Source organism: Chamaea fasciata, unplaced genomic scaffold, assembly GCF_029207755.1.
Source record: "Chamaea fasciata isolate MVZ Bird 193981 ecotype frontalis unplaced genomic scaffold, bChaFas1.0.hap1 SCAF_2, whole genome shotgun sequence".
Taxonomy (NCBI): domain Eukaryota; kingdom Metazoa; phylum Chordata; class Aves; order Passeriformes; family Sylviidae; genus Chamaea; species Chamaea fasciata.
The window spans coordinates 50,737,613-50,760,279 of record NW_027094087.1 but is presented as its reverse complement, the minus strand read 5'-3'; the positions used below and the strand labels follow the sequence as shown (position 1 = coordinate 50,760,279).

Below are 22,667 nucleotides of genomic sequence, written 5' to 3'. Positions count from 1 at the left end.
TCAGAGAAGTGCCAATTCCCAGCATGACAACTAAGAGAATGAATACCAGAACATTTTCAGATGGGCAGACTCTATGAGGGAGCTAAAGCCGGGAAATCAGGAATAATCATATAGCAAAATCCCTTGTGTAACTACAAACTGCTGGAAGCTATTGGAAGCCATCAAAATGTGAAAATAAAAACTTGCTGATTGCTAATTATGTGGAGACAATGTCAAAGTTAAATAACATAATACTGACAGTACAAAAGATACTCAAGAGTAGTGAAAGAATACCTCCAATCTCTCCAATTAAGGAAGAAAATTATACTACAGTGAAAATATTTTGGCAAAGGCAATGCAGAACTGGCAAATTAATGTCACAGAGTATTTCTATTTCTGCTAGTCACAAAATATTTGTGTAAAATAGTTTTTTGGTTTTTATTTTTTAATCTCCAAATTCATCAAGGGACTTACATGTCTACTTAGCTTTAATATGTGATCATCTTAGATGTAATGCTATCCAATTGCCCTGTGTTGGAGCATGTCTTTCTTTCACCCACTTTTACTCTTCCTTTCGAATAGAAGGGTTTCTACTGGTTATAGTATAAATATGAATTGACAAGAGAATTTTGTAATTAAGCCTTTTTCCTTATTTTTTTCTGTAGAGAAGAGCTTTTCAGTAGATTAATTAAAAGTGTAATAATAATTTGGAATCAGTAATAAAACATTTTAATAACAGATTAAATTACTTGATCTATTTAACTGTTACCTGTGAGTTATGTTTATGAGACAGGCTACATGGGCAGCATTTACACTGGGAGTCTCAGGAAGGTTTCCCTGCCACCGATTCCTGCATGCTCTCAAATATTTACTTATGAGGCATGAAAACAACATCTTCCCCTCATTTCCTCTGAAGGGGACAAAGTCACCTGGTCTGTGCAGCTGAAGAACAAGACAGTAGGGTTCACCACTGTGCACACTTTTCTTCCATCAGGGCATAACTTTTCCCTGTTCTAAACCTTCCTTCATTTTATAGCTAATGTAATAAATGTTGCTATAACTACTGACCACATTTCACAGCATATGATGATAGTCTTTTGACCTCAGAAATGAAAGTAGTCAAATCTGTGAGAATTAGTTTGGACGTTAATAATGTCATACAGTTCATTGATAAATTAAACTTTAAAATAAGTTTCAGCAAGAGATTTAGGACAATTTTCCAAATATCCAAAGAATACTTTGGATTGGTTCATAGTTAATGTTTTATGGCAAATGAAGCTCAGAAGCATAAAGAAAAGTCTTCAGTGAAGAGCCAGATATTTTTGTTGCTTCAGGACATTGCTAACCAACCTTGCCAATATGTTGTTACATTAAAAACACACCAGCATGAAACTGGATATGTGGACCTCTCAGAAATGCATTATATCATCTGTAGATAAACACACTATGTGTGTTTCTGTTATAGACCTTTGCCTGCAGCACTAAAACTGCTTCCCTATGCATAAATCTTTTAAATGCAGACATAGTATTTTGTATGCTTGCTCCATACCATACCATACCATACCATACCATACCATACCATACCATACCATACCATACCATACCATACCATACCATACCATTAGTTGTTTCTTATGTATTTTATGTCAAGCAAGTAATTTAAAGCACATTACCAAGGCTACTCCCTCTGACTCCAGCCGTATCAAATGTGTAGTCTATGTAAATCTTCTTCTGTAATCAGAGGATCAAACCACCACTAAAACTCTCTTGTCACAGTCATATTTTGAAGGAAAGTGATTGCTAGTTACTTATGAAATTATTACTTAAAAAAATGTCTCTTCAGTGTCTGGAATCTGAAAATCTTTTGCACTTACTGGAAAACTTCCTGTGCCTCAGAAGACAATCTTTGACACATTGTACCTCAGCCACACAGTCCCAATACCATAAAATCTAATATGGGTATTAGAAGACGAGACTTTTTTTTAAGCCTGCTCAGAAATGTTTTCTCAATTAACACTGACAGTTTTGCATATTAATCTGTTTAAAGATAAGAACTAAGCAAGGCAGTGCCCACCCCATCATGGAGCATCCTCCAGATGGTGCATTCAGCAAGGATCTCTTCATGGCATGCAGTACCTCTGCATCAGTTCTGGTCTGCCCAATCCCAGGGCAGCCCAGTGCTTGGACATTGGAAAAATTCCTGCCTTTTACTTAACTTTCTCTACATTGCAAACAGGAAAATTAATTCCCTTTCAGCCATGCTTGGCAAGGAGTAGGTCCCCTTCATCTGTCACCAGCCTTTTCTGGCCACTGGCAGCTGTTCCTTCGCGTAGGTCCTAAACACTGTGAGGGTGGCCAGGGGTGTTTAGAAAGGAGGCACAGGCAAGACTTAGGAACTGATTACTTAGGTGAGAGGATACATAATGGGAAGATATTATGAAGAGAAGAAAAATATTATGAAGAGGAGTGTCATAGACCTGGAACTCTCTGGGGCAAAAAGAGAAAAATATTTTATTGAGGTATTATTCCATGAGTCACACTTTTTCACTAGTCAAGCAAAGCACTAATCTGTACTCAAGCTAATTAAGTTGAAAAATGTTTTAGAGAAAATAAACTTGGCAAAAACATAACTTTGAAACCATCTGCTCTGAATGCATACACTATTATTCCAGACGTTTGTACCTTGAAAGAAACAACCTGAAACCTTGAGAATGCATTTTTCCTAATAGAGGAGTACACTGTTGCTCTTCTTTAAGATTATTTTCAAGATCCTAACAGTAGGAGTAAATTTTCTTATCTTTCACAACAGTCAGAGGCTGCTTCACTGCTGGTGTCTGGTAGGCAAATTTGTCTCTACTAAAGACTCTGACATTTCTTCAGTGTACACCAGGTTTGAATTTGGCTGAGGTAATCAATTCTGACAAGATCCAGATATATATAGAAAGATGCATGCTGACTCTCATTTCATTCCAATATAAAGAGCATTTTTTACCAGTAGTAATCCCAGTGATTTTAGGAACAGTTTGAGAAGTTACCTGTTATTCATCCCCAAAGGAACTTGGCTCCTGTGGTTATAAGTATTATCAAAACAATGTAACATCCCAAAATAGGTGCATTTGATTCAAGTTTGAATCTGAAACTATTTAGTGAAAAAAAATTATTTTGTAATAAGAGAAGAAAGTTTCTGCATAGCTTCAGTAAGTATTCAGCTAATGATTTAATCCACTGCATGTATGTAATATGCTCATATGTGTGTGAGTGTATTGGGTTTGTATTGCAAGATTTTGATAGCTGGGCTGCTTAAGTGAGATGCTGCCTGAAGATTCCCACTTTTCTCCCATGTCCAGTTCCACATACTCCAAGATGGGCATGCTTCTGGCCAAAGTTGAGCCCATCACTGGTGATGGTAGTGCCTCTGGGATAGTAAATTTAAGGAGAGGAAAGAAGTTAGTGCAAAGGAACAATTTCAGACAGGGTACAAGAGAGTGAGAATATGTGAGCAACACAGCTCTGCACCCAGGTCAATAGAGGAGGAGGGGGAGGAGGTGTTCCACATGCCAGAGCAGACACTCCTTTACAGCTGGTGAGGAAGACCATGGTATGGCAGGCTGTCACCCTGCTGCCCATGGAGGTCCATGGTAGAGCAGAGATCCACCTGCACCCCTGGGTAACTTCACACTGGAACATGTGGATGCATGAAGGAGACTGTGACGCACTGGGAACCCTGCACCAGACCAAGCTCCTGGCAAGACCTGTGGTGCTATGGAGAGAGGAGTCCAAGCTGAAGCAGGTTTGCTGGCAGGACTAATGACTCTGTAGAGGACCCATGCTGGAGCAGGCTGCTCCTGAGGCACTGCACCCCATGCAAGGGACCCAAGCTGAAGCAGCTTATGAAGAACTGCAGACTGTGGGAAGGAGTCGTGTTGTAGAGAGTTGTGGAGAACTGTCTCCCATGGGAAGAACCCCACAGTGGAGCAGGGGAAGAGTGTGAGAAGTCTTCCCCCTGAGCAGAAAGTAATGGCAGAGACAACATGAGGAACTGTCCACAGCCCTCATTCCCATCTCCCTGTACGATGTGGGGGTAGAGATGGAGAATTTGGGAGTGAAGTTGGGCCTGGGAAAAAGGAAGGGGTAAGAGAAAGCTGATTTTAAGATTTGATTTCATTTTGGATTATTCTGCTCTGGTCTGATGGGTAAGAAATTAATTGCCCCAAGTCTGTTTTGCTCATGATGGTAATTGGTGAGTGATCTGTCTCTGTCCTTGTCTTGACCACGAGCCTTTCCTTATATCTTCTCTCTTTCCCCTCCCCAGCTGAGGAGTGGAGTGATAGAGCAGCTTTGTTGGGCACCAGGCATCCAGCCAGCATTAAACCACCAGAGAAACAGAAGCAAAACGCTTATTTTCATTGCTTTTTATTTTTTCTTTTTTTTTTTTTTTTAATGCAACCCTGGTGATCTTTGATACATATGTTGCTTCTATTCTATGCCTTTTATGTCAACTCTTGTGTCCTGCTACTCTGTCACCTTTATAAAAGTAAACAATGAGTAAATAGGAACTAGTGATCAAAGAAAAGTATGACATAAAACTTAAGTATATACTTCTCTGAAAAGATATCTGAAAAATATTAAATATTTACTTGGTTTTGGGGAATTTCGGTGAAATTCAGTTTTAAGGATCATATTCTAAAAAATAAAACCCCGTCATGGTAACAGATAGGCCATAAAGTATTGCACAGGATAGGTGTTTATCCTGACAAGGGTTAGTGGAACACTGGGGAATAGTAGTGCTTAGTTCACATGGTGTGAGCACCTGAAAGAATTTTGTCAGTATTACAGCATGTAAACCTGATTTTTAGAGAATTAGCAGGGAACATGCTGAGAACAGTTTGTTCATGGCTGTGGAATTCAGTTTCGTTGTTTGCAGACCTCAGTTGTGCTCCTTGGTTTCATTTCAACTTCTACCTCATGTTCTGTGAATTCTTCACAAATATTGCTGATTAAATAATAGAAGTATTTGTGAACTTTCTTTTCAGTTTCAAGTCAGGTTTTGAAATCCGTGTGTTTCGCAGTCTGTTGACTCCTTGTACTCAACCAATGCAGAAGGGAAACTCTATTGTGAAAAGTAAATGTTTGATTTTCTGCACTATACTTCTGGCATTGAAGGAAAGGCAGGCTGACCCAGCCCTGTCTTACTGGTATAATCAGTATGAATGGGCTTGCACAGGCTGTGGATTTGTTTCAATTTTTTTAATCTCTATCTACTACTACAGATACATAGAATGAAAAAAACTTCACAGAGGTAGCCAGAAACTAACTCTCCTCCTTTCTTCTCTCTGTAGTTTGTTGCTCAGCCCAACTGCCAGCAGCTGCTTGCATCCCGCTGGTACGACGAGTTCCCCGGATGGCGGAGGCGACACTGGGCAGTGAAGATGTTGACATGCGTTGTGATAGGACTCCTTTTCCCAGTCTTCTCCGTGTGCTACCTGATAGCTCCCAAGAGCCCATTGGGGCTGTTCATCAGAAAGCCATTTATCAAATTTATCTGCCATACTGCATCGTACTTGACTTTTCTGTTCCTGCTGTTGCTTGCCTCTCAGCACATCGACAGGTCAGACCTCAGCATGCAGGGACCTCCACCAACCATCGTCGAGTGGATGATATTACCGTGGGTCCTGGGTAAATGTATTACTAAAGAAGATACAGTGAAAAGTATTTTGACCACTGTGGTTTTGCCAAGCATTCCTGAGGCAGGATACAGCAGAGTTCTGTCATGAATTGTTGACCTACCAATGCAGGCAAATGGTCCATGTCCTCCAGTGTATAGCAAGAGTAGTTGACAACGTAGACAAGCAGTAGAGTTTGTAAATCCAGAGTGTCACCGTCTGATAGATTACAGTGAGGAAAAACAAAAGATATCAGACATTCCTTCCTATGATTATGCAGTGCCCTGAAACATATGTACTGTTCTTTCTTTTTAATATCTATTTCCTTCAGGCCAGAAATTGTCCTGGTTCTTGTAGGTGTCCGTTTTTTAAATTTGCTAATCTACTTTTAAAAAGCATCCCTTTGCTACAAGAATTATTTTTCATGTAGGGAAATGTAGTATAATGTAATTTCTGTAGTGTTATTACTAACCTTAGTTACCTGCAGTATGCTTCTTTCTAAATGACATATGCACCTATTGCAAACAGGGATGATCAGCATTCTTAAGAGAGTATCTTCATTAAAATATGCAGATAGAGTATTTTTTTGGTTCAAAAACTTGTCACTAAATTCAAACCAAATATCAGAAAGAATAAGAAATTTCCCTAGCATTTTTAAAATGGAAAAAAAAAAAAAAAAAAAGCCTTATCTCTCTATCCTCATAGTTTAAAATAAAAATTTTGGTCTGGGATTATTGAAAGCCTACTTTTTGTGGGCCATGTCATTCTAAAATATGATTCTTCCTTCCTGTGATCCTAGTATTATCCTAGGTGCTCCCTAACTTTGCCTGTCTACCCTGCCACCCTGCCAGATGGTAATTTCTCTCAGTGTGCTGTGGTCTCTCCTCTTTTTCTTATTTTAAGAATCAATGCAAGTTGGACCAGATCAGGGCAAATATATTTGTCTAAAATAAAATTATAAAAGGAAGTACTTGGTAGTCTTGACTGTAAGAATTTAGGTTTGATGTATTCATTAAAATTGTCACCACACAGGTACCTGCACAGAAATTTCTGAAATTTTGGTGGGATTTTAATACCATTATTTCTCCCAGAGCTTTTCATTAAGATAATGTGTGTCTTCCATTTTTCCTAAAAATGTGGGTTTCTTTAGAGCAGTGTAACTTTTGGCCCCATTGGTCCCATATAATTTACTACACAATGTTGAATTTGTAATGCACTAGTTGGCTGTGCCTGATATTCTGGAGAACAATAATTCAGTGGCTTTTCCTCTGTATTTACCTTGGTAGAGCACTGTGGGAAGCAGGAGGCAGGTGTACATCTGCTTTTCACTTAGAAAAACAAGTGTGCATGACTGAAAACACTGTCTACACTTATTTGTCAGGCACCTGTCAAAAGGACCTGCCTTCCACAGGTGAATTGCTTTTTGGGATTTCCGCCATGATAACATTCCTCACCACCAGCCTTCACTGTGAGGTGTGTTTTCCTTGGCTGGGTAAATATTTCTAATACATTAAAAAAGCCAAAATCTGAGATTATTTCAAAGAAATTATTCAATCTGGGAGGTTGTCTAGACTGGCATTTCTTACAGACAAGTCAGACTAAGTTCTGTAAGCAAGTTTCACATTTAAATAATAAAAGAAAAATTTCCTCCAGTTAATTTTCCCAGTTTTGTACCATCAAGAAAGGAGAAACTAATATAAAAGCTATGTTCTTTATACATTTCATCAGAAACAAATGCTACAATGCTGAGGAAGAGCAGGAGGCTCTTCTGTGCTGTGTCATGGCCAAAGGAGATATTAGTGTCTTTTCTGTCTGGCCTTCCAAAATAGAGGGTGGTCAGTATCTAGTCAGCTTTCACAGTATCCTGAGGCTAAAGGATAATAAGAACAAATGCACAGCTGACATATAGACCTTGACATGCCAAAGTGGATTTTGTCATTAACCTGTCTTTTAATAGAGCTGAAAGAAAGAGACATAATTTGAGAAGGGCAAGAGCTAGTTTCTGGTAAAGGCAATTCAAAAATTTTAGTGACTAGCTCCTCTCCAGCTAACATTCAGTGGGAAGAGGAAGAACCTCTATTGCCCTCAGCCTCTGACATAGTTGTTTACTTTGGAAGATTTTTAAGTAACTCAGCATCCCAAAGCACTTGTTTGAAGATGCCATTAACCCTGAGAATTATGGCATTTAAGAGACTATCATTTCTAAAAGAAACATTAATATTTTCGGTATAGACTCATAAGGCTGGATTATGCCTATGCTGCTCAAACCCATCATCTACAAGCAGTACATGTCAAGTCAGGGGAGCCACTTTCATAAACAAAAGTTCATGAACATGGATGAAGATCAATATTTTGATACCATTGGTTAAATAGCTCGTAGTCCATCTAGACTGTGCTGTTCAGAAAAACCATGCCTGGCAATATCTCTTGCATCCAAAATTATGCATTTTGCACACTGATCTCTAGTGTTTTCTATCTAGCAGTTTCCTCTTCCAGTTTCACATTTTCTGTGCTCAGCGTTCAGGTTTTGGTTGCTGTAGTGCCTTGGCCCAGCCAAATAATGAGGCCTCAGATTCACCCATCATAATTTAAAACAATTAATTTGGTACCTGATTTCCATGTACCACTGAAGGAAGCATGCATCTCCACCCAACATTCCAGCTCACAGCATGTGATGAACCTGTCTATTTCAGCTTTTTTATTTGTATATTTAGATATTTTTCATGTTGTGTTTTCCTGTTTGGTGGCTTTTTGTTGAGAGGGTTGGTTTTGTTCATTTTGTTTTCATGGATTTTGGTTGGTTTTTTCAGTGCCTTTTGGTGGTGGTTGTTTTTCTAAAGGAATGAATCTCAGCCAAACCCTGCTCTTTTCCTATTCACATACATACAAACTGTAGTCTAGTCATCTTTTAATAATCTTAATAATTTTCTTAAGTCCTTTTCAATAAGCTAAGGCTTGTTTCCAGGTTGCAATGTAGTTTGTTGTCTCATCTCTTCAAACCATAAAATTATACAGTATCCTTAAAAAGAGTAAATTAAGCACTCTTCAAGGGAGACTATACCTGAGTTACAAAGAGAAACTTTTGTATTTTCTGGATGTAAACAAAAATTTTTGTCATTTGAGTCAAAACTAGTGTGGCTCTTGGGTTATAGTTCTTCTCTGAAACCTGCAACACAACAAAGTAAATACTTCCACAGGAAAGGGTATCCTGGAGCAGCAACTACATGTCAAAACTGTTAATATTTTAAACAATAGATTTTTTTTTTGTTTGTTTCTTCCTAATTCAAATAGCTCTGGATGTAGTTTGCATTTTAATTCTATCTCTCTTAAAATTCAGAGAGGAAGAAGAGCTCACTGTTGCAGGTTTCTCATCAACATGAACTTCAGGACACAAATATTTCATACAACTTAAGAAGTTTCAAGACTGTCCATAGTGACCTAAGCTCTCCAGTGAGTAAATAGTAATTAGCGTTTGCCAACTACTATGTAATAGAAGGCTGAATGTGCATTATTAGCACCTAATAAAACAGTCACTAGAGCAGGAGGCTCAGAGGAGAAACTTGTATTGGGCTACATTTCCATGGAGACTATCGACTTTACATTTAAAAGTCTCTTGAGGAAGCTTCTGCATTAATTTTGTCTTTTACATGATTAGATGATTACACAAGCGGTGCTCCAGTATGTGGTGATTATCTGTGAAACAGTAAGTCAGTGTTACAAGGCTGTCATAACCTTAAGAAATAATTGTGGAAAAATTTCTCAGTAAGAAGAGTCAGAATCTCCTGCCCTTCCACTTAAACAAATAAGAAACAGGCTTTGGCTCATCAGGAAAATTAATTGTCATCTTATTGTTAGCTGTTGCTTCACACTACAGAAGCATAGACCTGTTTACTATACTTGAGAATCCATCACCATTGAAAAATGAACAGGAAAATCAACAATATCATCTTGGGGAAAAAACAAAGAAGAACAGCTTTTTCTATCATCATATTCCCCATCTGCTTGCTGAGTGTCCTCTGAGCATGATAGCAGTGATTCAGAGGGGAAACCAAATAAGACCCAGCTTCACCCTCTGTGTGCCTTGACTGCAGCTCCTGTAAGGATCATGTTGATCCCTGTACATTTGTCATAGCTGTTCTTCAGCCCTAAACCATGGCCTCAAGTGTCTTCACCAACAAATGCTACAAAATTCAGATCAGAAAGGCATCAACCAGAAAAATTTAGTGTTCAGTAGTTATGGTTAAAAAGCTCCCTGCCAGTTTTTCAGGGTGGCTGCAGCAAAGGACATTTTTAGGCAATTTCTTTTGATGAGCTTTTTCTCTTTTATGGTCATATTTAAATGTTTACTTTAATTGCATTGTTCAAAAGCCTGCCTGGAGCAGGAATACAGCCTTACTAGATCTCTAGAACAATGTGTTCCCTACCCTTTCTGTCAGAATGGTTTATATTACTGGAGTACATTAATCTATAGAGAATATGGATATTTGGGAACTGTGCAAAATTGCAAACATTTGTGGTTAGCAAACTGCTGGTGGGATATATAGGAATGTATGGTCTTGTCAGTCCTTAGCACAATGTACATCCAAACTGCTGGCACAGCAAGACACTTCAGAATAACTGATCATAGAGGGGGCAAGTACAGTGTGCATCATCTTCTAAATTAGGTCAAGAAAGTGCTGTGTAAAAAATTAAACATTTAGTATGAAGTGACATGTTTCAGGGAGCAGGTATAGAGGGTAATATGGCTGCCAAGACCAAACAGTACATAACCAATAGTGACATATATAGCAGAGAGGAGAAAACCAACCCCAGACAAAGCAGGAACACCACTTTAAGGAAGGATAATGCACATAATGGCCACAAAAGGCTGTTAAGTCCAAACTACTCCTCAGCACAGGTTAACTGCAAAGACAGGTCACATTGTTCAGGTTCCTGTGCAGTCAGATCTTTCATTTTCCCCAGGGATAAATATTTCACAGCCTCTCTCTCACAGTGCCTGTGTCTAGGAACTGGTAAACTTTTTTCCTAATACTAATAGCAATATTCCATGCCACAACATGCAACCATTATCTCTTGTCCTTTCAATGTGCATCTCTAGAGCAAGTCTGGCTCCAGCTCTTCAGAACCAGCAATTTCATTAGTGGATAACAACAGCAATATGGAATCACAGAACAATCTGTGTTGGAAGGGACCCACAAGGACCATCTCTTAAGTGAATGCCCCATACAGGGGTCAAACCTACAACCTTGGAAGTATTAGTACCATGCTCTAACCAACTGAGCTTTGAGACTACTTACCTCCCCATTAGTGTTCTCTTCTTTAGCCTGAAAAAAATCAGCTCCCTCAACCTCTTCTTGAACATCATGTGGTCCAGACCCCATTTAACTTGATGGCCTCCCATTAGGTTCACTTCAGCCAGTTAATATCTCTTCTTTGCTAAGTATTCCAAAACTGGACTTAGTAATGAAATTATTCAGGACAGCGACTTCTTCTTCAGATTGCCTGTATCTTGACATTATAGGACCTTTTACTCGATTACTTTAACTCAAGTTGTAAGTATTTACTGTAAATATTATCTGTATAAAATATTTTATTTTATTCTTTGGTTATTGGGGATGTTGACTGACATGTGGCTTTTGGCAGTTGGTGATGTTGGCTGATATGTGGTATTTTGGACTTAATGATTTGATCTAGAATGGGCTTGTTACTTCCAAACTGGACGCCAAAAAAAAATGTTTCTATTATTAAAAAAAAAAAAAGCCAGGTGACTTCTTCCTTGGGAAGTACTTTTAATGGTGCCTCTGGCCATGTCATTCCCATTTCTTTGCCTGAGCTGACACAGGACCCAGACACTGTGCACAGTTGTTCCCCTCACGAACAGGTATTTTCCCATGGGAAAGCCAGAAGTGTGTGTTTGATTTTGTGCTTTTTCTCTTGAAATAGTTGTACTCTGTTAACAAAATACACCCCAGGGAGTGGACACCTCTGAATTATGCCAGGATGTCTCTTGTTACCTTCATATGCCTTCAGCAGAGATCAGTTCATCAACCCAGGTCTAAAACAGAAGAGCTTTATCAAGCCTCATCAATGCTCACTGATCTCTCTGGAAGGACTTTCCTTTGCTTCACTGAGCTTTGGATCTTTAGCAGCTTGTCTCACTTCTTGTATCTGTGAAAAACTCTATGTCACACAGCAGAGCAAAGTTGAGTTTGTCAGTTAAATGGTTTCACAGCCCAGCAAAAATATGTTTTCCAAGAAACATGCTAAAAAGCTGTTGTTGATCTTGGCATGCAAATATTGACCCCAAGAAACCTCTTGCTTTCCATCACTTAATGGTAAGGAACAAAAATAGCACAGGGCAACAAACCTTTTGTGGGAAAGGTAAGGCCAAAATTAGCAAAGGATCCTCAAAATTTTTGAGACCAAACATAGTTCAGGATATTGCCTTTCGTATCTCTGTCTGACAAATTTTGATGTTATTGTTGACAGTGAGACTTTAACCATAATTATGAAAAACAAAAGGCAGTGTTGTAGAGACGGCATAAATCTTTGTGAATTTCCACAGTTGCTGGAAAATTGCCTTTGCAGTTGCTCAAGTTTCAGTACAACATAGGAATTTAGACAGGCTGTGTCTAAGTTTTTTTCTTAGAACCCAAAACATCTTTGGATTTCAGAGGGAGGTTATTTCTTTGTTTCTTTTGCATGAGATTAAGAGATATGTTCCTTCGGAGTAAAATTACAGCTCTAGGTAGTATAAAAGATCAAACAGGATCAATCCAAAATGTTTTCTAACCAAAAGTTGTCTGTCAGCACTAAAATATAGTGTGTTTAACCCAAGGCTTTATCCAGAGGAACAGAGAATTTTTGTAACAGTATTGAGCAGCTGCCCTGCTCAAAGTTGCAAGGATTGCAATCAGAGTCTTAATCTATGAAAAGAAAAGCAGGTCCACTTTTTTTTGAAAAGACATTTCGGTATCTAATATCCAAAGATTTCAAAACTGGAAATACAGTTTCAGAATCAAAATCTATAGATAAATATTTAAAATAAAAGCGAATCTTATCAGTGTATATTTATTGTGCATCCACACATTAATCATATGCAGTATGTGATATCTATTACTAAATTCTTAAGAATTTTTTATAAGTGTTGTGAGAATTTTAATGAGAGATGCTATTTTTCTAAGAACATTTTTATTTCGGTGCTTTTTGTTTTTCTAAGATGTATTCTCATTTTGTTGCTTTGAATAAAACTTATTTTATGATATACAGGATTTATTTTAGATTTGAATAAAACTTATTTTACAATATGTAGGATTTATTTTAGAAGAAACATTTTTTTAATTAATGTTTACAAAAGTATGGTGCAAAAAAAATTGCTCACAAATTAATTTTATTTCTCCAAATTCATTTTATCTGATCAATTTCAGTTCCTTTCTTGCTTCAGGAAAACTGGACTTAAGTCAAATGGTTGCAGTTGATCAGCTTGCATGTATAATAATTCACAATGCTTTCCAAAACCTCTCCATGGTGTCTGTCATTCCCAGGGCCTCATGTGGTCTGTGGGAGTCCTGCCCTGGATTTATCTATTTCATCCCATTAAAACCATGGGCATTTAATGAAATTTGTCTCTGTCATCTCAGGCTCTTTCAAAATATGCATGCTGTTATTTCTCTTTTACTGCTCCAATATGTGGGTATAAACAATGCAGTGAGTATTTGAAAGTCTTACCCTCAACTTTTTAATTTAAGTCCTTGATTAATGAGGTGGAAGAGCTTCATAGTGTTGATAATTTCCTTGCAAGTGGCAATAAATGATAACAGCATGGAAGGGATAAGTGAGGGGCTAAGAGGCAGGTGTTAAATCTGGCTGGTGTGAAGAGATAGGAAAGACACAGTTGGAGCAAAGAGACAAATGGAATATAGCAAAGAATATCCGGCTAAAATAGTGAAATCTGCTCTGAGTGGAATTATTTCAGCTAAATACAGGCATCTGGAAGTTAGACATCTGCTTTAATTAAGCCTGATCCTCCATGGCTCCCTTTTCAGCCAGTGGGAAGACTGACCCACCAGCAGATGACAGGATTACTGCCTTGGAGATTCTTGTTTCCTCCCAGGGAGCTAAAGAGGGCTTTGGGCAAGCAACTTGTCCCCAACCTGACTGTCTGTCTAAAAGGCTCTTGCTTTTAGATCTGCTTCCTGTCTTTGGCTGGTTTCACTTAGAAGTTTTTCTGTAATACCTGTGTGCAGGCTGGCAGTGTCCCCTCTGTTTTGTTGAGATGTCAGCTTTCTTGCTTCTGAATGTGTGGCTCTGACATGAGCTCTGTCAGTTTGCAGTAAAGTTGCTGCTTTGGCACATTAATGATCAGGCAGTGCCTGGACTCTGTATCTCTTCCCTACCTGTAGCAGTGCCTCTATTAGACAGTCTGGTCGCTGCATGTCTTCTCTTCTGTCATGTCAGGTTGTGTTTGGAAGTGCCCTAGAGCCTCCTTGCATAGTAAAATCAGGTAGTATCCAGCTATCCATAAGTCTTCCAAGTAGAAGAGTGTGTACAGGGTCACAGAGATAATTCTGCTCTGATCTCTGGATGTATTTTTCTTTTGAAAAAAAAGTACAACATAGATTTTCCTAGTAATTTCCTGATTCTCCCAGTGAATGTAACCGAAGAAAATTGGCATGTTGTATCAGAACCTCTGGAGGTAAGGGTGGTCTGACTTCTTTCCCCAAGACTCTTCCTTCTTGTAAAAAGATGCAGTTCTGTTTTACAAGAAGATTTCAAGACATCTGACTGCTGTAAATTAAATCTAAACAATACAGCTGGGAATCCCTGAGGTTTATTGTTCAGAATACCTTCATCATGGAAACTCACTAGGCCTTAGAGACATCTTCAGCCTTGCATAATGGCTCTGGGATTTCAGAGTACACTTTCCTGGGATAGCCCTTCAGGCACACTTGGGAGGATTTACAAAAGTCAAGAGAGTCCCTTTCTTCCAGCATTCATTTCTCCAGATGAACTCCACTAAGAATCCCTAGCCATGGAGACCTGGTAGCTGCAAAGACTCTGTTCACAGCTTTCATGGTGAGGTTGCCCTGGAATTGTGAATTTGAGCAATCAACTCTAGGACTTGGTACCAAGATTTGTTTTCAAAAATATATGTGTGGGCAGCTCTTCTCCGCATACATAGGCTGTGCATCTTTCACAAATGATTTATCCATCTATCCATTAGTGTAGCTTCAGGTTCTCTGGAGTCACGTAGGATATCAGTAACTGGATTTATATTTGGACTTTGTACTTAGATGCTTTGGCTGGCAAGAGGAAATTGTCACATCTCTATTACAGCCAGCAAAAATATGGCATTTCCAGTTTTTCATTACCATTTGCTTGAAAAGAACATGCATCAGGCTGAACATAAAGGTTTTTTTGAACCAAGAAAATAATTAGAACCAACACCTTTACAATGTCAAAGTATAATCAGAACTTTCATCTGCCAAATTACTTCCAAATTGCTGGTAGCTTCGATTAATTGTTTCTAATTCAAAATGATCAAATTTACAACAGCCATATACTCTGTTCCACTATTTTATTACAGGTCAGTATTTCTCTGCTAATGTCAACTTTAAAATTAATTTCATTTTCTGAAGCCCAGGAAATGCTTGGAAAAACATTCTGGCTTTTCACTCACAAAATAGATCAAGTGCAGCAGCATTAGTCAGCATTTCTTTTTCAATCTGTACATAATCCCATTATATTTTAGACAGTGCTGTCAAAGCATGCAATACTGAGAAATAGTCTTACAGAGAATAGCCCCGTTGCAGTCTGTGTCAGTTCACATCTTTGGCTGGTGGTAAACCACAGAATATCTTGGCAGAAGACTTCAATTAACCTAAAGCCTCTTGTTAAAGCGTTCATCTTATTTTGCATCCCAACCTATTACTGCTGTCTTTTCAAAGTTTTTTTTGAAGAGACTTCTTAACACTGATGAGTTACAAAAAAGTTTCTTTCATTCTATATATGTGTGTATTGATTTCTGCAAAGGCTTTTTATTTGGGGATCTCCTGTCAATGCAGCTGTTTGCTTTCTGTGCCATAGCAGTCTTCTCGATGTCAAGATTCTGCTACTTTCAAGTGAAAATTTCTTAAATGAAAAAGTGCAATGCACTGTTCTGTGACACTGAGACTTAGGGGCCATATCTGTATTACACAGACTTCAGCTCAGAGCCTGGAGCTAGGTCTCCTGCAGCACAGGGGTGATTTTTATGTGATATAATGCAGGTGGACCAGCAGTCATTCAGAGCAGTGTCTGAAATGTGAAGGGGATATAGCAGCACACAAAATTATGACCTGATGATGGATAGGTCTTAACAAGTTATGCCCCAAAGATAGTGGAAGAGCAAGCGGGGACATTTGCAAGTTCATGGACTCTGTGATGAAGGTTGGAAAGGATTGTGGAAGGAAGGGGGAGGCAGATCTGCTGTCAGCATTTTCATACTGCGTGTCAGGAGTGGCCAGGTCTTTGAAGAGTAAGTGCTTAAGTCCTTTCACTGGCTGAAATGGGCAGGCATGTAGGAGCCTGCCCTCGTAGCCTTGGGAAGGTGTGTTGCCTTTGTGATGGCACTTGGGAGCTGACAGCAGTGTATCAGTGTGTTCTGTTAGAGGACATTGACTGCTGCCATACAATCATGTTCGGCTGTTCTATGTCACTGTTACCCCCGGTCTGCAAAATGCTAAAATGGTGATGGTGGCATGCCTGAAAATTATTCCTATGAAAATAAAAAATGCTGAATCAATCAGATGATTCAGATACTCCTGAAGCTTGTCATTACTGGTAATGACACACAGAAACCAGATGGGACCATGTGTCTGAGGTTTGATAGTGAAGTTAATGAGGAAGAGAACTTTTCCTTTTGAAAGCAATCAGGAGACATAAAAACCAAGCTAATACGGTGCAAAATTAAATTGTAATAACTCAAAAACCTACCTGGCACAAACAAAAGAAGGCCGGACATTACTTCTTAGGGATCATGTTTGAGGAAAACCACAAGTTTTCTATCCAGTCAACCGAAGACCCATTGAGACAAAATGTTAAGGTTTAAGGAGAATTAAGCTCATACTAAAAAAATGCAGAACTCTATAGGCCCCCTGCATGAAATCTGTTTATCATTTTTCTAAAAGAGCAGGTGTAAAAAGGCATGTTGAATTAACTGTATCTCAGCACCAATATGTGAGAGATTGGCCTTATTTCTGGTGAATTTTACCCCTCTAATGAGCCCAAAGTAAGAAATTCCTACAAGAAAATAACTAACTGTGAAAAACTAAAAGCTGTAATAGTGTTGTTATCAAAAAATGTCTGTAGATATTAATGTGAAATATGCATCTAAATGTACTGTATTGTCTTATTAGCATATATAGTAATGTGGAGTATCTTCTTCAGAGTGGTTTTAATTTTTATAGCATTAAAGAGTCTCCAGACAGTTGTCTCTGAAGCTGTTAAACCAAGTTCATAAGAGACAACTTGCCAGATTTCTCACTTGCATTGAATATTTTTGTTTCACTGTGTCTAGCACAATGTGTGCTCTGCACACCTGAAAACAGTTTCAATTCCTTCATGTCCCAAAGGAAGGTGTCAACAAAAGGCTTTCTTCTGGAGACACTACTCTTTCATATGGGAAAGGGAAACTTTAGTTCAGCATTGACAGTAACAATAGAAATTCTCTTCCTTAGTGTGTGGGTTCCAATCAAAATTGTGTTGGATTGACTTCTGCAGTCATAAATTTTCCAGTCTGAAATACATTGCATCAGTTGCCAAGGACTGAGTTGACACTGGTATCTTATTTTAAGACCCTTTTTATACTTTTTAGGATACAATGAGAAAGAGATTGAAGAAAACCAAAGAAATTTTCCTTGTAGAAGCAGATTTTTTTTTTTTGGGGGGGGGGGGGGATGGATTTTGTGTGACAAATGTGTTTCGGAAACAGCAGAAAGACCAAATTTCACCTAACGAGATGTCTAATTTAGAGCACTTATCCACTTTCCCTTTACACTTGATTTAAGGAGAATCAATCTATCATGAGTTAAGTGTCTAGAATACTCACAGTCTTTTTAACTTAATATTCATGCCTAATGAATTATATTCTATTTACAGGTTTTATCTGGGGTGAAATTAAACAGATGTGGGATGGTGGACTACAGGACTACATTCATGACTGGTGGAACCTCATGGATTTTGTAATGAACTCCTTGTACTTGGCAACAATCTCCTTGAAAATTGTTGCATTTTCAAAGGTAAACTATAAAAAAAAATCAACAACATTTTAAAGATAAATTAAATCAGGCTTCTTCAATCTTCCTTCTGTGTTTGGTGGTCCTGAGGCTTAGCAATGTAAGAGATGTATGATGTGCTCTGTGAATCTTCTGCAGCAATGACAAGAAACTAGACAAGTATAAGAGCAAACAAAATACTGAGTTTTATGCTTTTTTCTTCTTGGTCCATGCAATCTTTTCTTATTTTTTCCTGAACTGTCATATGGTAAATTTCGTGATAAATCAAAATGACCTGTAATATTTTATAATGTTTGCATTTTATGTTAACCTTTGATTTTTTAAAGTGAGAAATTATAGCCCCTAAGACAATTTTACACAACTTTCAGACAGGTCTACTGGCAAAATGTGGTAAAAATTGGTGGGGCGAAATAAAGAGTAAGATTTTAATTTCTTTTAAAAATGTATTATAAGTGCAACATGAAAAAGTAAAACTGAAGGGAATTAAATGGTCAGTTGAGGCTGGGTATGTTCATTTTTACATGGACTTGAATAGTCTTATATTTCCATTGTTTCAAGTATCTTCCAGCAGAACAGACCTTCTTTCCAAAGGCACAGAACATGTTGCGTGAACATTTTGTATGTATTCCACATGAATACATAGTATGATAGAAATTCCTCATAAAATGAGATATTTTGAGAAAAAAAATGGTCTCAAGTGCAAGAAAATCACATATAAAAGGAAATTATCTCCCAAGTAAAGATTAGCCCATTTTTACTGGCCACTGGGATCAGCATTGTACTTCAGCTTTTTCAAGTTTGCTGCCGCCAGCAATAATTTACAGCTGTAATAGTACCACTCTATAGGCATGCAAAGAGAGTCCCTCCTCTGCCAAGATACTTTTGACTAGGAGGAGGAGAGAGCCATCAAGTAGCAAGTTATGACTTCCCCTCCTCAAACAGCAGCTGTTCTTGCTGCAACCCTGCCACAGGCATAGGGGAACTTAGGAACTCTCATTTGTATCATCTTGTGTCTGTTCACAAGGGCCCATATGTCACCCAGTCAGAACCAGGGATGAACAAAGACCTGGGATGTGTTGACATATCAGCCTTCTTTGACAAAAGGTTTCTGACATGCTGGGTCTCTGGCTGCAAACCTTTGGAAGTCTTATCACTCAAAGAAATTTGGAGCCTGAAAGAGGAAGGTGCTCCAAAGAGTGGTTAATTGTCATTTAAAAGCTAATGAAATTCCTTTTTACAGAAAAAGGTGCCTTATCATAAAGTGAATAGAAAATAAACAGTCATTTCACTGTCCCTTATAACAAAGCACAGAGTTCATTTAAAATCGATATTTCCAAAGCATTGGAGATGGCCAATTATTCACTTCAGAATAATACTAATTAGAAGACATTATAATCCTTTCATCTCCCAAATGGCTTTTGCTTACAGTAATCGGATTCCAAGGTGACAGTATCTGGGATAACGTGAATTCATTACTCCCCAAATTAGTGCTTACATTATAATGATAATGAATACAGTGCTTAAAAAAGCTGTGCTAGTCAACTGAAACACATGGTGAAGTAATGAACAGAGGAATACAAGTGTGATTTAATACCCTGCCACATTCCTTCATATGCCTACAGCAGAGTTCCTTGCCACTATACCAGGTGAGATTGAGAGGATGCCAAATGTAACCAGTATGTTTTAATGTAAAGCTTTAGTTTTCTTTTTCTAAGCATTGTGAGTCAGGTTTTTCTAAGTTACAGATGTTCTGTCTTTATTGAACCAAATATATAAGGTCAGTTCTTAGATTAATTCTATCTTCTATGGATCATTTCCAGCCACCTAAGAAAACACTTCAACCAACTCCCTTGAATAAAATGATGAGTGTCCCCATGCTACTGTCCTGTGTGATAAATATTCCCAGAGTAAAATAGAGGGTTTATTGCCTGTTTAAGGCTCTCTGACTGATGCAATAGTTAAACAGACAGATATTATCTAGAGTAGCTGATGGGGTAGCGTAAAATTCACTGAAGTGTATAATTTCAGGATGAGAGAACTGCTAAGATAACTCAAAGTTACTGGTTTCATTGCCAGTATTCAAATAAAATAAGAACCTCTTATAACTATTGATGGTTTATTTTTATTTTGTCTCTGTATAAATATGTAAGGTCATCCTAAATTATCCAGTATATCCACTGAAAATGCTCTCTCCTCCATAAAAATATCATTATTTATAGTACATTGTCACAATTTTTTTGAAATACAAGGTGACAGATTTTAAGCAACACATTTGTTTTTATGGAGGGTTTTAGGTAGAAATCATTCCCTGTTAAGAAAAAATGGTTCTTTTTATGTTTTTTGAATATAATTTATTTTGTTCTGATGCATAAAGTTAAGTGCATTGTCACCATATGTGCAGAATCTGCTTGCTTTATCTTAAATACTTGTTAAATCTGATCATTGGACCTAGTGCTGCTTGTTTTCAATTCTGCAGGAAATCACATACAATTTCATATTGCTGATAACATGCCTCAGCCACTGACATGAAGATCTAGTAAGGAAACAAATTCCTGTCCAGGGCAAGAACTCGGAAAAGTAGCTAAAGTACATTGTTTGTCTCAACATTTATTTGCTTAATGATCACTGTGTCAGGTCTACTTTGTTCAGGAGTAAATAAGATTATACATCTCTCCTGCCAACAGTTGTGCATAAGCTAACATCTTCTTACACGTTTGCATTGTAAAATGGTTTTGATTGATATTTTACCAGATTCACAGACTAAATGTTCATTTACATAGGAGGATTAACACCTCTCCACCCCTGAGAAATTATGGACTCAATTCCTAAGTGTAATTACCATTTTAAAGCTCTCTGTGAGGCTGTCCCTCTGTCCCCTTCCTACTGCCGCTTTGAAATTTCTCATAATGAATGCAAAGATTGGTACATACATTTTAAAATAGGAAGAGTTCACATTTACATATGACTTTTCAGGAAAGGATTTAAAGTACTTTTCCTGAAATGGATATTATTTAACTTGTCTCTTTGTGACCAGGAACAATGGGGTCGCCTTAGACTCTGGTCCAACAGCCCATTAAACATTCAGGTTGTCTGAGTTACACGTCTGTTTGATCCCTTGTGGTGCTTCCAAAAGATTGAGAGTTCATGTCTTTTGTTTTAATGGGAAAACAGTGATCACTCAGCCTTTTTTTTTTCTCACAAATGTTTCAGATATTGAATTTTCGTTTTAATTCCTTTGAGTAAAGATCAAGAATTATTATCTTGCATTCCCTGGCTGATATCACAAAAACATTATATATTTGCCTTGAAACTCTACTGTTTATATACTGCTCAGTTTGTTTTCTGCTCTTCATAATTTTCCATTGATGTGCCATGTAAATTTCCTTCAACCACTGAGCCAGTAATAGGTGTTATTTAATCAAATTAAGTGATGGTTGGCTTTGTTACATGTCGAAAGGTGGTGTTTGCATTTCAAGGGGGGACAGAAATTCATCAGAGTCACTAAATAGAGGGCTGCAGACTATCAGCATCATGATTTACAGCAAACTCAGTGTTGCTATGCTTTCTCTTACCATTTTCCACTCCCAAGAACAATATTAATTTATTTATCCTGTGTAGAACAGAAGGACTTCAACAAACACTAGTGAGTGAAAAAATATTTCAAATCTCCATGGTTTGGCTCTAAGATACATTTTTTAATCTTTTTCACTGTTCCTGGTTTTAGTATACCTAGTCTTTTCGCTAGTCTTCTGTATTTTCCTTTTCCCATGAATGCTGCTTTGTTCTCTAGGTTTTTCTTTAATATTACTAGATTCCTTTTCAGCATCCTCTGCTCTAGTTAGTGGAATCATTAGGGATTTGTTGTTAGAGACCTCTTATACTCATTATTTTCTTTATATTATTTGATGTCTTCTTGCAGTTAGTATATTTCACGGACAATTTCCAAACTTATCTCTCAGGTCTTCACCTTTCTCAGGTTTTTTTGCCAAGTATTTCCAGTCTCCTAAATTATGTTACTTCAACACTTACATAACAGCCATCACTCTCTGTTTATGACCGTGACACCTCTTGAATTCCATCCAAACAGGCAGGAAGCACTTGGGCCCAAAAAAGGAAGAGTCAGTTATGATGAAATATCACAATTGTGCCTTTGATTTCCCTTTTACAAATAAAAGGTCATCTGATCTTTTCTGAATGTTTGAAAAAATCGGTTTTGTGTCTTTATCCAGGACGTCATAGACAAAGTTGTTTTTTCCCCACCTTTCTGCTTAACATAATTTCTTCTAGGAAAAAGTGACATTGGAGGCATCTTGCCAGACTGCATCTGTGAGATAGTTTATCCCCTTCCCCAGCAATTAATGAGAAAATAAGAAAGTTAAAGAGCAACTCACCTATGGGGGATATTTGCTTTCCCACTACTCTAGAAATTTTCATTTCTCCATGCTGACTGTAAAAGTAGGTGGCAGAGTGCAGATATGGCTATCCACACCTGACTTGTTAAACTTGATTCTTGTTGTCTTGGTATATCATGTGCTATACTTACTCAGTGTTCTGTAGTTCCATGTATTTCTCAGAAGGGTATTTCCTTAGATTTCTCCCAACTCCCCCACATCTGTAACTTCCCTGAAATCTGCCACTATTTGTCCTCACCTAAGGTATGTCTGCAGTTGGATGCTTTTGATTCTCTAAAAAAAAACTTCATCTCACCCAGTCTCAGATACGTTCTTTACATTTCTCCATGACTGTATTT

At 37.9% G+C, this 22,667-nt stretch overlaps 1 protein-coding gene across 1 annotated transcript in view; it reads left to right on the top strand.

Moving 5' to 3' along the window:
• TRPC4 (transient receptor potential cation channel subfamily C member 4) overlaps positions 1–22,667 on the top strand; it is a 132,328-nt gene that overhangs the window by 88,960 nt on the left and 20,701 nt on the right. Inside the window, exons 4-5 of the mRNA XM_066176050.1 lie at positions 5,319–5,655; positions 17,781–17,920. Of these exons, the coding sequence (XP_066032147.1) occupies positions 5,319–5,655; positions 17,781–17,920 (477 nt within the window). The remainder of the gene's footprint in view (positions 1–5,318; positions 5,656–17,780; positions 17,921–22,667) is intronic.